At 38.5% G+C, this 14,903-nt stretch overlaps 1 protein-coding gene across 1 annotated transcript in view; it reads left to right on the top strand.

Moving 5' to 3' along the window:
* Positions 1-14,903, top strand: part of COL4A2 (collagen type IV alpha 2 chain) — a 1,470,466-nt gene that overhangs the window by 1,152,728 nt on the left and 302,835 nt on the right. Inside the window, exon 32 of the mRNA XM_044071270.1 lies at positions 6,053-6,178. Within this exon, the coding sequence (XP_043927205.1) occupies positions 6,053-6,178 (126 nt within the window). The remainder of the gene's footprint in view (positions 1-6,052; positions 6,179-14,903) is intronic.

Below are 14,903 nucleotides of genomic sequence, written 5' to 3'. Positions count from 1 at the left end.
TTCACATCTCTCAGGTGCTTCTTCAGACTTTTATCAAAAATAGCACCATTGACAACACATTTTATACATTCAAACTCACTAATCAAAAATTCTGCACAATTAAATATGTAAATAAGCTAATAAAAATCATTACAAATTTTGCCCCTTTTTTACTATATATACATTTAAAAGCATGATTGCAATTTCAGTGTATTGAGTTTGCATGTTTCACTTAATTGATTGACTGGAAAGATTAGACTGTTATAGGTACATCTGTATTCTTCAGATATATAGACTATAAATGGTGCTGGTAATAGTTCATTACATGAGTTACTGTACTGCTATTGTACTGTCCTACAATACAGAGGATTGCGATCAGATCTGCTATCAAAACCAAACAGTTATGATCCAAAAGAAATGATTATATGTCTTTGTAGTACAAAGAGTTTAACCTGCTCCCACATACTATAATAGTTAAGAGACAAAGTTTAGGAGAGTTAAATGTTTTACAGTGTTGAAGGCTGTAAAACCCATTGTCATACACACACAGCAGCCACTACACAGCACTGCCATGAAGAAGAAAGAGTTGTAAGACATATTCAAACACACCCGTTATAGAATACAGTGCCCCGTTTGGTATGTACCTCTCAAGACATCTGCAACAACTGGAAAGGCCGCAGAAATACCTCACTAAAAGAATCACAGGCCTAAATCAGATGTCCTACACTGACTGCCTTAAAAAACTCCAGCTATACTCTGTCACATATCGTCTACTCAGAGGTGATCTCTCCTTAACATACAAGGCCATGTCAAACCCAGAGCTATTGGACATGCTACACTTAAAGAAATCCCAATCTCTCAGAGCCACACACTCCAGGGATCTAAACCTTGTCATCACAATAAACAAAACATGTTGGAGGGATAGGTTCCTGACCCAGAGACTCCCCAGACTCTGGAATAAACTGCCCATACATGTCAAGCAGAGCACCTCTTTGGCCCTCTTCAAAAGGAACCTTGACAGTTGGATGGGAGAAAGGAAATTCACCCCGGGGATCACGTCAGTCTCCCTGCTAGACAGGGGTCCAGGGAAGTAAATAGTGTGGGAAGAAATGGCCAGGGAATTGTTATGGCTAGGCTTATATAGGCCATAGGGCCAATAGCCTAGTACCAACCTATGAACCTATGAACTTCATTCATCCAAATAATAACTAAAGGAGTATGAATATGTTTTAAAGCCCTTTGTAGTTCCTGCTGCTATTCTGTGGTGGATGCTGACTGCTGTTATGCTTTAGCATAAGACAAGAGCTTAATAACATTAAGAGTATGCTTAACAAAAACATGTTGAGCAACTTTTTGGCTTCAAAACGGTGTCTAACATGCCTGTATTTTTCCCAGTTTCAGAGTGGGATAATGGTTCCTCATTCATTGCGTGAATATTAATGTGCACTTCATTTCTTCCACCGTTCATGGCTATTGAAAAGGAAATTAAACCCACAAGAAAGAGAGAGAGAGAGGAACAGAAAGAAAGAAAGAAATATTTTTTACACCAGTCTGATTAAGCAAAAAATAAATATAAGGAATAATATGGCTGCTGAGAAGAATAGGCACACCATGTTATGCATTAAAGATTACTAACATTACATCTATAGTCCAAGTTTAGAAACAGCATTTGTTCAGGACCTTGGAGTTCTCTGGTTCTGAAGACTTCCTAAAATAGTCTCCATCAGCAGTAAGTTAGATTTGTAGCGTTCCTATCAGTTTCCATGAGCTGAACCCTTCCTTCACCAGAACTCCTTTCACTGACTTCACTGACCCAGGCCCTTATATTAAAGGCTAACTTCCTCACTTTTCTATTCAATCATCTTGTTATTTTATTTTTTATCAGTATGTCTTTCATAATGAAAACATTTAACTCACATTTTGAGCAGTGTTTTTGCTTGAAAATTACAATATAGGATTGTATACAGTAAGACATTTTTCTTTGGCTCCTTTTTTTTCAACCAGCTCTTTGTAAAACCACTCTGTTGTAGATGAAAAGTTGTTCAGTACCACCTGAGCATGACATACAAGAAAAGGGAATCACTGTAGCTCTTCTTCAGAAGTCCCAGAATAAGACAGCAGTCATATTCCTTAATGGAATATTATCATGAAAACAAACAGCAGTTCTTTAACAGAGACTGTCCCTCATCCTTTCAGAGTATACCATAGATTCCTTTCCATTTCATTACCTTATAATTTTCTTCACTGAAAATTTTTCTAATGCACTTAACAAAGGTACTTAGGACAGCTTACGTACTCTGCCCACTCCATTCCCTTTTCAAGAAAAGTACTTTAAATCTCCAGTTTTGCCTTCTATCCATGATAAACTTATGTAGATGCACATCCACCTGTCAAATTTTCTTTGAGCATACAATGAGATTTGTTCACAGCAGTTCTGATTTTGATAAAGAGTGAACTGATGCTAAATGAAGTCATGTAATGTAGTAGTGATAATTGCATCATCAAAAAAGGTGGAGATAACATCCCTCCTTGTGATGAAATATTTCATAATAAAACACTAAGCCTCAAAGAAGACTCTTTCTCAAGGACTGAGGAGTTATGAAAGAAGTCAGAAACCACATATCTTTAAATAATTTCTTTATGTTGACCTAACTACACAGATTGTGACTAAATTCTCTTTCTGAATGGAGTTTTAATCCTCCAAGTCTTATTCTTTTAGGAAGCTTTTACTCCTGAGGTTCATACCACTGGCCATGTGGTACACATGGAGAGATATAAAGATAGGATTCCCAAAGAAAGCTACATACATGTCAGACTTGGAAAGCAAAATATAGGTTGTTGGTCAATATATCCGCATGTATATGTGCAACTGTACACTCTACTCCATATGTAAATTAGTGATGATTAGGATTACACTGTGACATTCAAGGTCGTGTTTAGACACCTCTGCTTGTCTGTCTTACATGCAAATGCTTAATAAGATTACTTTATTTTTTTAATTTTTCCAGTACCATTGTGTTATGGAATCAAATTAAAACCTAAAAGGACAAAGTCAGGAGATCTGATCAGTCCATTATATCTACCATACTAATAAAGGCAACAGAAAAATGGTGTGAGTACTTTTGTATGCTGACTTCAAGGAAAAAAGAAGTGTTAGCAGAGTAAAGGATCATATTCAGAGTAGCAGCAGTCTGCTGTACTGGGCTTGCTTGCTGTCATTTCTTTAATCTCATACAATTTTTACTGCTATCATAAACAAAATCATATTTATTTCTAAACCTTTATCTCGGGTCCTTACATTTAGATCTTTACATCAGCAGTGCTCTATTACAGATTCTCTCTTATCGTTGAGGGTCTAGTACATTTTTAGAGCAAACTAACATTATCCATTCATATATTTAGGTCAGTTTTGACCTTTTTTATAGCATCATACAATAAACTATCAGACAAGAACAAAAGCTACACAGTGCCATACAAATAACTGTAATGCTTCCATAGTGTAACTTAAAAACCTTTTTTAAGCATTATTGGTCATTTGCTTCTATTCATCTTTTCTTTCAAATGTGCATCATCTTCAGTAGACTGAATGTTGTCACAACCTACCAGCTAATCATTCAAGACGCTTCATTCCTACTTTTCTCAAGTGCCCTCAATCAGCTAAATAGACAAGCGTACGTATTCAGTTTTTAAGACAGTATATATGCTGTCCTCTGTGACAATAAATGTGTTGTGCTCTCCTGGCATGCCCTCTCTGGGTAGCCCTTCCTTATAATCACTCTTCTTTCCCACAAGGTCACTGATGCCACTTTTATGTCCACATTTAGTTTCACTCAGTTTTTCATCCACCCTTAAATCATTCCTCTTATTGTTGTCTTACATTCCAAGCTGTCTCTTGCCACTGCTCAACCGTATTAATCCCGTCTGATTCCCATGAGCACCCCAGCAGGAGGAAATGAAGCAATGGCATGCTATGTGTATCATTTCTGATCACATACATAGATAGGTTAGGGCAAAGGGGTACAATCAGTAGTTGCCAGTGGGGCTTATTACAGCACCAACATCCAGAAATTCTGATTATTGCTATTGTAGTTGGGGTTTAGGGTTGAATGACCTATTGGGTGGTATTGTAACAGTAACAAACTACTTACTATTTTCATATTTATAGCAAGTGGCTTGCTGCATTTTGAAAGCCTTTTTTTTTAATTGCACTTTACCTCACAGAGTTGAGGACGCAGACTGGAGAATCAAGGAAACTGGACCTTTGCTCCACACCTCCACTTAAATTCCATCACATTTTCTCATCCTTCATTGGGGGGATAACTGTCAGTATTCACCTTTCTCTTTCCATGCAATCATATGTTGTTGAGGGGGACAAACAACCCTGCCACACCCAGATCTACACCATTAGTGTATAATGCCAACTGGTTGTGCTTTATATTTTTATATTCTCCTTCTGCCATCACTCTCCCTGTCATGTTCCACTCTTAAATATCCAAGTTTGTCACTAATTGTTATTACTTTCTGGCTTTTGCTTTTATCCCATTGTTCATTATCAGCAACATTATTTACATCTTAAATTGTATGATTTATTTATTTATTTCTCCTTTGTTGATGAGATTAGTCTCTCTAGGCTAGTATCATCTTTCCAGGGGAAACCCAAGGTGGTATTTATACATCTATGGAAATTCATCCAGGCCACTGGGGAGCTTCCCCCACTCTTTTCAGTAGATGGCATGGGATCTTTTATATCCACCTGAACTCTAAGACTAACTCAAGTAGATGAAGCCTTAGGCATCATAATCATCAACAATCCTCTTTTTCCCCATTTTTATATGAGGTTGGAGTGTGGCATCAACTGTTACCACTTCTGTCAATTCAAAGCTACTATCCTACCTCCTTTGACAGTCACACCCACTAAATGTTACATTTTAAAAAAGGGCACATTGCCAAAAAGAAGCATTAAGGAAAGTACAGATTTAGATGACATCATAGGATAGATGATGCAACAATGATACACCAGCAGAAAAATTATGCTTTTGCTAAGTCAAAAAATGACTGACAAGCTAAATTGCACCTTAGCATTTTGTGGAATAATTAAAGACATTCACTGTAAAGATGTAAAGTAAAGGCTGTTCATTGTTATGGCTTACATTTATGTTTCTAGATAATTCATGAGGGGCACCCATAGTCAGCATATTATGACTATATGTGCACATCATGAATTATCAATAGTTTGGCATTCCTTTTTGCTGACAGTTCCTATAATTTGATGCAATTGTATTTCAACATTAACTGTACATTTGTGTGTGCGTGTGTGTGTGTGTGTGTGTGTGTGTGTGTGTGTGTGTGTATGACATTACATTTGTATATGTACATAAATGAATTCATATGTGTATAAACATATGCCAACCTGTATAGATGCTGCAACTTTTTTATATATGTTTATATAACAGAGACATACACACACACACACACACACACACACACACACACACACAAACACACACACACCGAGTTTACTATCATTTTAATGATCGCTACAATGTCAAATCACTAAATAAAGTGACCAGAAGGTTACAAGATGAGAATGCTGAAGATTACTTGTTCGAAGATCCGGACTTGCCCCCTTCCCTTTTGGATCCATGTTATCACTTGTTCCTGAGTCTGTGTAGGTCATGAGCTTCAGTATTCAACATTGAACAAGTAGTAGTCAGCATTCTCATCTTCTGACCTTCCAATCATGTTATTTAGTGATTAAACATTGTTGTGATAACTTAAATGATAGTAAACACATGCACACACACACACACACACACACACACACACACAGACACACACAGACACACACACACACACACACACACACACACACACACACACACACACACACACACACACACACACACACACACAGACACACACACACACACACACACACACACACACACACACACACACATTGATCTTCCAGTTTTGAAGTACTGCATACCTGCATCCATGTTTTTCTGTAATTTTCTTACATAGTATTAAAGGCATGGTTCCTAACTGAATGAGCTTCATTTGCAATTTTAAGGTGAACGGGGAGCGCAAGGTCCAAATGGAGTGGCACACATGAACATTTCCGTGGCTGCAGCTATGATAAAGGGTGACAAAGGGGACTTTGGAGATCAAGGAGGAAAAGGATTTGTGGGACCAAGAGGTAAAATAGTAAAAAAATAAAAAGTGTAATATTTTTCAAATAAGTTTTTTTTGTCATGAATACATTGAAAGACTTGTATGAAGCAGCTAGCTCCTGACATGGACACCTTTGTTTGGTGTGAATGAAGTTTTGAGATAGGAGCTATTATAAAAAGTGTGCATGAATGGTCTAAAGTAGTTTCAAAGCTGGCAGATAAGATTTGGAAGGCCATCAACAGTAACCTTCAAAACTGCATCTGTTTTTCTACTGAGGATTTTTTCATGATAGCTTGGTTTAACATCCTATTGAATAGTATCACATGACTGGACTATCAGATATGTGATACATACTGTTTACATGCTTTGGTGCATGGCATCAAATCACCTGTACCAAAGGTAACCTTTTTTCCTTCAGTCGATTTAAACATATTCTAATGTTTACAGGAAAGTGGATACAGTAAAACAAATACTGTTGAACAAAGAGCAAGCTACAGTATATAATTGCAAGACAGATGAACAACCAAAATGCTAAAAGGACAAGTCAGCAATATGCTGATACATGAAAATCATTCATGAGACAGTCACTGACATTAATTCTCACTTCTGGGTATGAGATAAATGCATACTATCTCATGGGAGCTATATTTAGCCCAGTATATAGAAGTAAGCTTTAGCTAATGACTGTCACATTCTACAATAATCCATTACCATGTGTGGATATATCAGGAGTTACCTATGGTTGCTGTGGTTTCATCACAAGGGTGAAGCCTGAGTGATTAAACAATGGCAAACACATACCCCTCAACTGTACAAATTTTTGCAAAATGTCCATTTTTGCCGCATATTTTTGGGCTGTTCCTTGTAAAATTTGTGGTTTTCTGGAAAATCACTGAAGATTGAAGTCAATAAATAATGACATACATTTGAGTTTCATACTTCATATCCTTCAGAAAAATGCATGCTAACACAAATCATATTATTCTAGCTACTTTCTAAGAACAATATTTAAAATCTGTCCCTATTTTTGGGCCTTTGTCCCCCCATTATTTTAGTCTTTGTCCAGATTTCTTGCATGGAAAAGCTGAGAGGTATGCCACAGGTAGATCCTGATATAGCCACATACAGGAGTATATTATACAATTACATTATTTAAGAAATAAATGTGTTTGTATAATGGTACTTCAGTCTTCTTCCGTGTTCTCTTTTCATGCTGATGTAATGGGCAGGCATATGACACTTATGTTTGCTCCTACTGTTGCACAGTACATCCATGCAGGGCAGGAGACATGACTAAGAAAAGAGAATCTCTGTTTCTATTTGTTTGTTTGCTTGTTTTATTATGGAAAACACAAAATTATAAGGAAAATCAGGTAGGTTTCTGTTCCTTTAGTTTTGCAGAACAACCCTGATTTTTCTCATATTTTCTCTGTCCCTCAGCATAAGCCAATAGATAGTCTTGCCACTCAGTGGTACTCCAACGGTCAGACTTTTTCTGTAGGTATATGCTTGATTAATAACAGACACACTGGTTGGGTTATCCAATCAGCATGCTCATTTTTGAATAGTAATGAGCCTTTATTATATAATGCTCACTACTATGACTGTTGCTTTTTCACTCACAAACTTTTTTTTTCTCTGTTGCTTTTTCTATGCTGTGGTATATGTGTCACATTTTTTTCAGGCATGGTTGTGTGCATAGAAGGTACCATGTATAAAATGAGAGCTAAACTTTGTCAAATTAATGTGTGGAACTGGTGCTGCTGGATATTTGCGGACCAGGCAGTAGATGGGTCATGCAAGTCAGGAGTCAACATACACCACATCCACCGCCATCTTAGTTCTGTGATTTTTCTAAGGTGATAGGTTATGGTTGGGGCAGGGCAGGGCTACAGTTTGGGCACACATTTCCTTTACTATTACTTGGTTTCCAATTATACTGACTGGTATATTGTATACTCTTTGCTGTTTAATTGGCTGCCTTTTCAACACAGCATGGCAACAAATTTCTCTAAAAGTTTTTATTTTAATGTTCAGGTGCTCTGTTCAGTTTAGGGTTGGTTGCTAGTCCTGCATGAATTGCAGACTCGGTCATTCATTTTAAATTATAGTAAAATAGATATTTTTTTTTACTTTACTTTAATGATACTACATTTTAAAGCACTTTTAATATAAGCAATGTGTGTTGGCCTTACTTGCAGGATTTTACAGCATGAATTATTTCAGAACTTTTTTGAAATGCAACTTTGTGAATGACTTCAGCATTTATTGCATGTGTTTGGTTTTGCTTATTAGAGGAGAGTTTTGTAAATGTATTTTTACTGTTAGTTGTACTGGAATTTATGCAACAGCTTTGCAAATATATTCGAACAGTTATGTTGTGATAAAATATCATATTTACCTGGTTCCTTTACAAAGTTTCAGGTGGTTAGGTTGTAATATACTACCACCATCACCCCACATGCAAGCACTTGGGTCTGAAATTAAACTAGCCTTTTGCATTTTATTGGGGAAATTCAAGGGCTGTACACCTTCACACATTTCTAATTATGGATTACATGCTTCATTTAAGTTTCAGATGCAGCTCCTCTCACTGCATTACTTGCATTGTTGGCACACTGGTGCAGCAGTTTGCATTGTCGCCTCACAGCAAGAGGTTCTCCAGTTTGATTCTCCACTGAGGTGCCCTCTGTGCGGAGTCTGCATGTCCTCCCTGCATTCGTGTGGGTTTCCTCCAGGTACTCTGGTTTCCTCCCACGTTACAAAGACATGCGTCTTGAGCGTTTCTCCCTGGCGCTCCTCTGAAAATTGGCTTGTTCCAAGTCAGACTTTCCCAGTAAGCAAATGATTGTTTAATATATGTCAGACTTATGGCCACTCTCTTTGCTCATCATATGCTTATAATGACATCCATTTATTCCACTCTTGCCCAGACTTTCTCTCAGCTTGGATCAATATATCTCTTGAGGTATACCTGTGTCACCTTCCAAAGCCACCACCTGGGCTATTAGTTGTTTCTCATATGTTTTCATTTGCTTTTTTTGTGGTGCTTGCAATCATTACTTACTAAGCCACTCACTTTCACTGTCACTGTTTTTTTTCATGCTTTCTGTTTTCTTGCAGTAGTCACCACTGTCAGCTCTTGCAACATGTTGACAGAGGCACCCCCCCCTGTCATTCAGTCTCCCACACACATGCACACACAGGCACAGACACACACACACTCTCACACATGCACACCTGACATTCCTGAGTTGAAAGAACATCCCTGATGTATCTTTTTATTTTTGTCCCTGCCCTGGTATTCTTGCAGGTAGTCAGTAATGCCAGACATTGGAGTTTCATTCCTCTTCTTGTTGTTAATCACATTCCAGAAGAGAATAAATTAATTATAGTAATGCATATACTCAGACTTTTTGTTGTCATGTCAAGTTTTATCTCGTAGTTTAAGCAGAGATCTCATTTCTAAGGCATTCAGTGTTGGGCAGTCCTTTGATACATCAACATTTAGAAGGGTTTTAGATAACTAATATGCACTTATCCATCCAATGCACACTAAGGTTACTAGGATGAGTAACCAATCGACTTATCTAAGGTACTGACAGATCATATATTGCCTATGAGGAGGGTATCTATGACAGTGACAATGATGTGGGGGATATATGGTCTTCTCCACATCTATTTAAACAGATGTGATGCGTGGTCACTAAAGACAAATGGGGAAACGTCATGGTTTTGTATTATGAAAGTGATGTTAGGGGCAGGAGTATTTATAAGTGGCTGGTTACCTGTCTGCATATTAGGTCTTGGGGGAAAGCCTTTTAGCTGATTGGGCTATGGTTATTTAATCTATGTGGAGTATATCACCTTGAGGTCTAAAGAGTTTTTCAACAGGGGCACCCTACTAGTAGAATTGTAAAAGAAACTGGAGAAGGGAGAGAGGCAGGCATGAGGTAAACCTTTAGATGAACTGCAATAGTGACCTCTACAGTGAGCGAGCATGGTCCATAAGGATCAGTAGAGGAGCATTTGATGGACAAGATACAGGCATATACTTTCTTTACTAGGGCTGTTGTATCCACAATTACCATCACTCCTTTTACTTGGATGGTTCTTTTAGAAGTTATGATATTTTTGAGACTATAACTGACTGAGCATGGAGCCCAGTTTTAACCATGTTTTATACACACTTATGACATTTGGAACGTACACTAAGGTACAGAATTTAAGATGCTCTTTCTTGTTACTAGTGGAACCTAGACTGGTAACAAGCAATTGAAGTATATAAAGTGAGATCTGAAATAGATGTTTTCAAGTTTGAAGGCACTAAGGTTGGTGCTAACCATGGCTGGGGGGTGTGCATCCCCACAAGATAAGATGAAGACTGAATGACAATGGGGAGACTGTAGCCAACTTTTAAAAGCACTCCAATATAAGTGCAAGTTATGAGCTAGAATGGAAAGGGTAGATGAAGGTGTGGTAGATGTAATCTGGACGTTGTGTGTCATCGTATGATTTAAGCAGAGGACAGGGTGAGAGTGAGAGTATAACTGACATTGTATTATGAGTAGCACTGCAATGAGATGCACTAGTGAATGAGGAAGTAATATCGTATAACCTGACCAGATATTTGTATGTTGGATAAGTAATAGCAGGATAGAGCAGGTACTTGAGTTGTAATTTGATAGCAAATGTAAAGAAATACATAAGTAAAGAGATGAAAACATTATAAGAGAGATATGTGTAAGAGAAAATGATATTTTGGAAGTATGGATGAGGTGAGCTCCATGGTGTAGAAAGGGTGAAGCCCTGACTCTAACCCTGCTTTTACTAGCAACCTGGACATTGGAAGAGCTAACTGCCAAATGAAGGACATGTGAAAGGTTTTGCCTGCTGTCTTGTCTTCATTTTGCTGATAGGGGAAAGGTTGGAGACTTGGGTTTTATTTGAGCGACTTGAGTTCTTGCATAAACCAGATGGCACAGTCAATCTGTTTGCCTACCAAGAGGAAGGGATCATTTTGAGGTATCAAATCTCTACATCGGGCCACCACTCAGATGCCCATGCACCACCCTTTGGGGCATATTCTGAGAATGCTAGTGAAGTAGCAAGGATAATTATGAAACCCTTCAGCCAAGCCAGCAAATATGACAACTCCATCTCTCTTGTCTACCTTCCATTGTATAGGCAATCTGTATCTCCACTGCACCTATGGGCTTCCTCCATAGGGTTGACTATCTCAGTGGGGTCATAGATTCTATTATATTACAATTATTTGGTGGCAAAAAGAGTCAGTCAGTCAGTCTCTCCCTAATCTCCCTAGCTTCCACCTCTACCTTTTACTCCTTTTCCATCTGTCCCATGCTGTCTTGAATGCTTCCAACACTAATTCACCTAGTTCAGTCCATGAGTGTACGGGTCTGCATTAGATAATCAAACTTTCAAAAGTTCGAGTGTCGTATGGTCGACACCATATGATCGAACATTTAACAGTTCGAAAATCTTATAAAAAAATACAAATAACCTACCTGAACATTTTAAATTATACTGTGCCCCCCCCCACATACAGAGAAAGAGGTTGGCAAAGAAGAAGAAGTGGGATTGTCAGAGCGATGAAGAAAGCAGACAAGAGTATAAGGAGATGAGGTGCATGGCAAAGAGAAAGGTGGCGAAGGCTAAGAATAAGGCGTATGAAGAGTTGTATGAACGGTTGGACACTAAGGAGGGAGAAAAGGACCTGTACTAATGGGCTAGACAGAGTTACCGAGCTAGGAAAGATGTGCAACAAGTAAAGGTGATAAAGGATAATGAGGGAAACATACTCACACGTGAGGAGAGTGTGTTGAGCAGATGGAAAGAGTACTCTGAGGGGTTGATGAATGAAGAGAATGAGAGGGAGAGAAGGTTGGATGATGTGGGGATAGTGAATCATGAAGTGCAATGGATTAGCAAGGAGGAAGTAAGGATAGCTATGAAGAGGATGAAGAATGGAAAGGCTGTTGGTCCAGATGACATACCTGTGGAAGCATGGAGGTGTTTAGGTGAAATGGCAGTGAAGTTTCTAACCAGATTGTTTAATGAAATCTTGGAAAGTGAGAAAATGCCTGAAAAATGGAGAAAAAGTGTTTTGGTACCGATTTTTAAGAATAAGGGTGAAGTGCAGAGCTGTGGTAACTACAGCAGGGTTAAATTGATCAGTCACAGCATGAAGTTATGGGAAAGAGTAGTGGAAGCTAGGTTAAGAAGGGATGTGATGATTAGTGATCAGCAGTATGGTTTCATGCTGGGAAAGAGCACTACAGATGCGATGTTTGCTCTGAGAGTGTTGATGGAAAAGTACAGAGAAGGTCAGAAGGAGTTGCATTGTGTTTTTGTAGACTTAGAGAAAGCATATGACAGGGTGCCTAGAGAGGAGTTGTGGTATTGTATGAGGATGTCAGGAGTGTCAGAGAAGTATGTAAGAGTGGTACATGATATGTACGAGGGTAGTGTGACAGCGGTGAAGTCTGCAGTGGGAGTGATGGATGTGTTTAAGGTGGAGGTGGGATTACATCAAGCATCAGCTCTGAGCCCTTTCTTATTTGCAGTGTTGATGGACAGGTTGACAGATGAGATCATACGGGAGTCCCCGTGGACTATGATGTTTGCAGATGACATTGTGATCTGTAGTGAGAGTAGGGAACAGGTGGAGGAGACCCTGGAGAGATGGAGATATGTTCTATAGAGAAGAGGAATGAAGGTCAGCAGGACTAAGACAGAATATATGTGTGTGAATGAGAGGGAGGATAGAGCAATGGTGAGGATGCAAGGAGTAGAGGTGGTGAAGGTGGATGAGTTTAAATACTTGGGATCAATAGTTCAGAGTAATGGTGAGTGTGGAAGACAGGTGAAGAAGAGAGTAGAGGCAGGATGGACTGGGTGGAGAAGAGTGTCAGGAGTGATTTGTGATAGATGAGTACGAGTAAGAGTGAAAGGAAAGGTCTACAAGAGGGTAGTGAGACCAGCTATGTTATATGGGTTGGAGACAGTGGCATTGACAAAAAGGCAGGAGTTAGAGCTGGATGTGGCACAGTTAAAGATGTTAAGATTTGCACTGGGTATGACGAGGGTGGACAGGATTAGGAATAAGTATATTAGAAGGTCAGCCCAGGTTGGAAGGTTTGGAGACAAAGCCAGAGAGTCAAGATTACATTGGTTTGGACATGTGCTGAGGAGGGATGCTGGGTATATTGGGAAAAAGATGCTAAGGATGAAGCTAGCAGGTAACAGGAAAAGAGGAAGGCCTAAGATAAGGTTTATGGATGTGATGAGAGAGGACATGCAGGTGGTTGGTGTGACAGAGCAAGATGCAGAGGACAGGAAGAAATGGAAACAGATGATCCGCTGTGGCGTCCCTTAACAGGAACAGCCAAAAGCAGATGATGACTGTGACCCCCACACCCCCTGCTCTTTAAATATACCAACTCCGAGATTGCACTACAGTGCAGAAAAGGGAAAACTTCCCATTCCACGCTGTATGGAGATCTCCATTAAAATGTTCTAACTTTCAAAAATTCGACCATATGATGTTGACCATATGACAGTCGAACTTTTGAAAGTGCGATCATTCAATACCGAGTGTACAACCCTTTCCATGCAAAACTACCTTTGGGGATTCTGGAAATAGTTATTCCCTTCAATCTGCTGCCTATCCCCACAAGAAGAGCCATGATAGGTGAAGTAAAAGGGTGCAGATGGAATGGAAATTTGGAGGAATAAAAGGAAATATGAATAAACTGGAGGCAGAATAAAATAAGGGAAATATTTATGCATTTATCCATTAAAGAGTAATGTAGAGGTTGGATAGAACATCAAGTTCTGTATGACACTATAAAGAACAGCAATGCACACATGATTAAATGTTTAATAAATCTTAGTTATGGGTAATTAGAGAAAGATATTATATATGGAAAAAACAAATACCAAACTGAGTAATATTAATGTGTTTGGGAATGGGGTGGATTAGATACAGGATCTAGCCAACAATTAAGTTAAAATCTGTCATTTGAAAACACAAAAGTAAATCGTTGCCAGAAAGAGGTATTTTAAAATAAATTTAGCATTTACAATTAGAGAAGCAATTTGCTGTGATTTTATTTATCCAAATGGCAAATAAGCATATCTACTTAATTTTGCTCTTTGCAAAGCTAATATGTATCACTGTATTTGCAAGGCACTGATATTGCAGATTAAAAGAAAAGATGACAGTATGTTTCATTGGGTTGCAGCTGGCCAGAGCTTCACCCAGAAGAAATCAATTGTTTGAAGCTTGAACTGAACATAAACAGCATAAAAAGCACTACCTATACTCTCCCTATTAATGTATCCTAACTCCAAAGCCACACATGAGAAAACTGAAGAACCTAAACACTTTTGAGTCTCTGCATGCCCACTAATACAAATAGCAATGGCAGTGATGTCTATGGGAAATGCTGATCAGAGCTGTAGTTAAAGGAATTGGACTCCACAAGTTGTAGCTTTGTCCAGTTTATAATTGAGCAAGGTTCGGGAAGCCAAAAGGAACATCAAGAGCCTGCTACAAGTACAATACACTGTTCAAACCACTGTCAGACTTTATGTTGAATATAATGCACTCTTAAAACTTAATTAAATTCAGTAGCAGTTCATTACAAGTAAACGTAGCTGAAAGAGTGTCTCTTGATAGTTAACTGAAGAGAACAAGTGAGCTGTCAGATGTTCTAAAAGCGTTT

Source organism: Protopterus annectens, chromosome 5.part0 (assembly GCF_019279795.1).
Source record: "Protopterus annectens isolate FY-2018-M chromosome 5.part0, PAN1.0, whole genome shotgun sequence".
NCBI lineage: Eukaryota > Metazoa > Chordata > Ceratodontiformes > Protopteridae > Protopterus > Protopterus annectens.
This window is presented reverse-complemented; position numbering and strand designations above follow the sequence as displayed.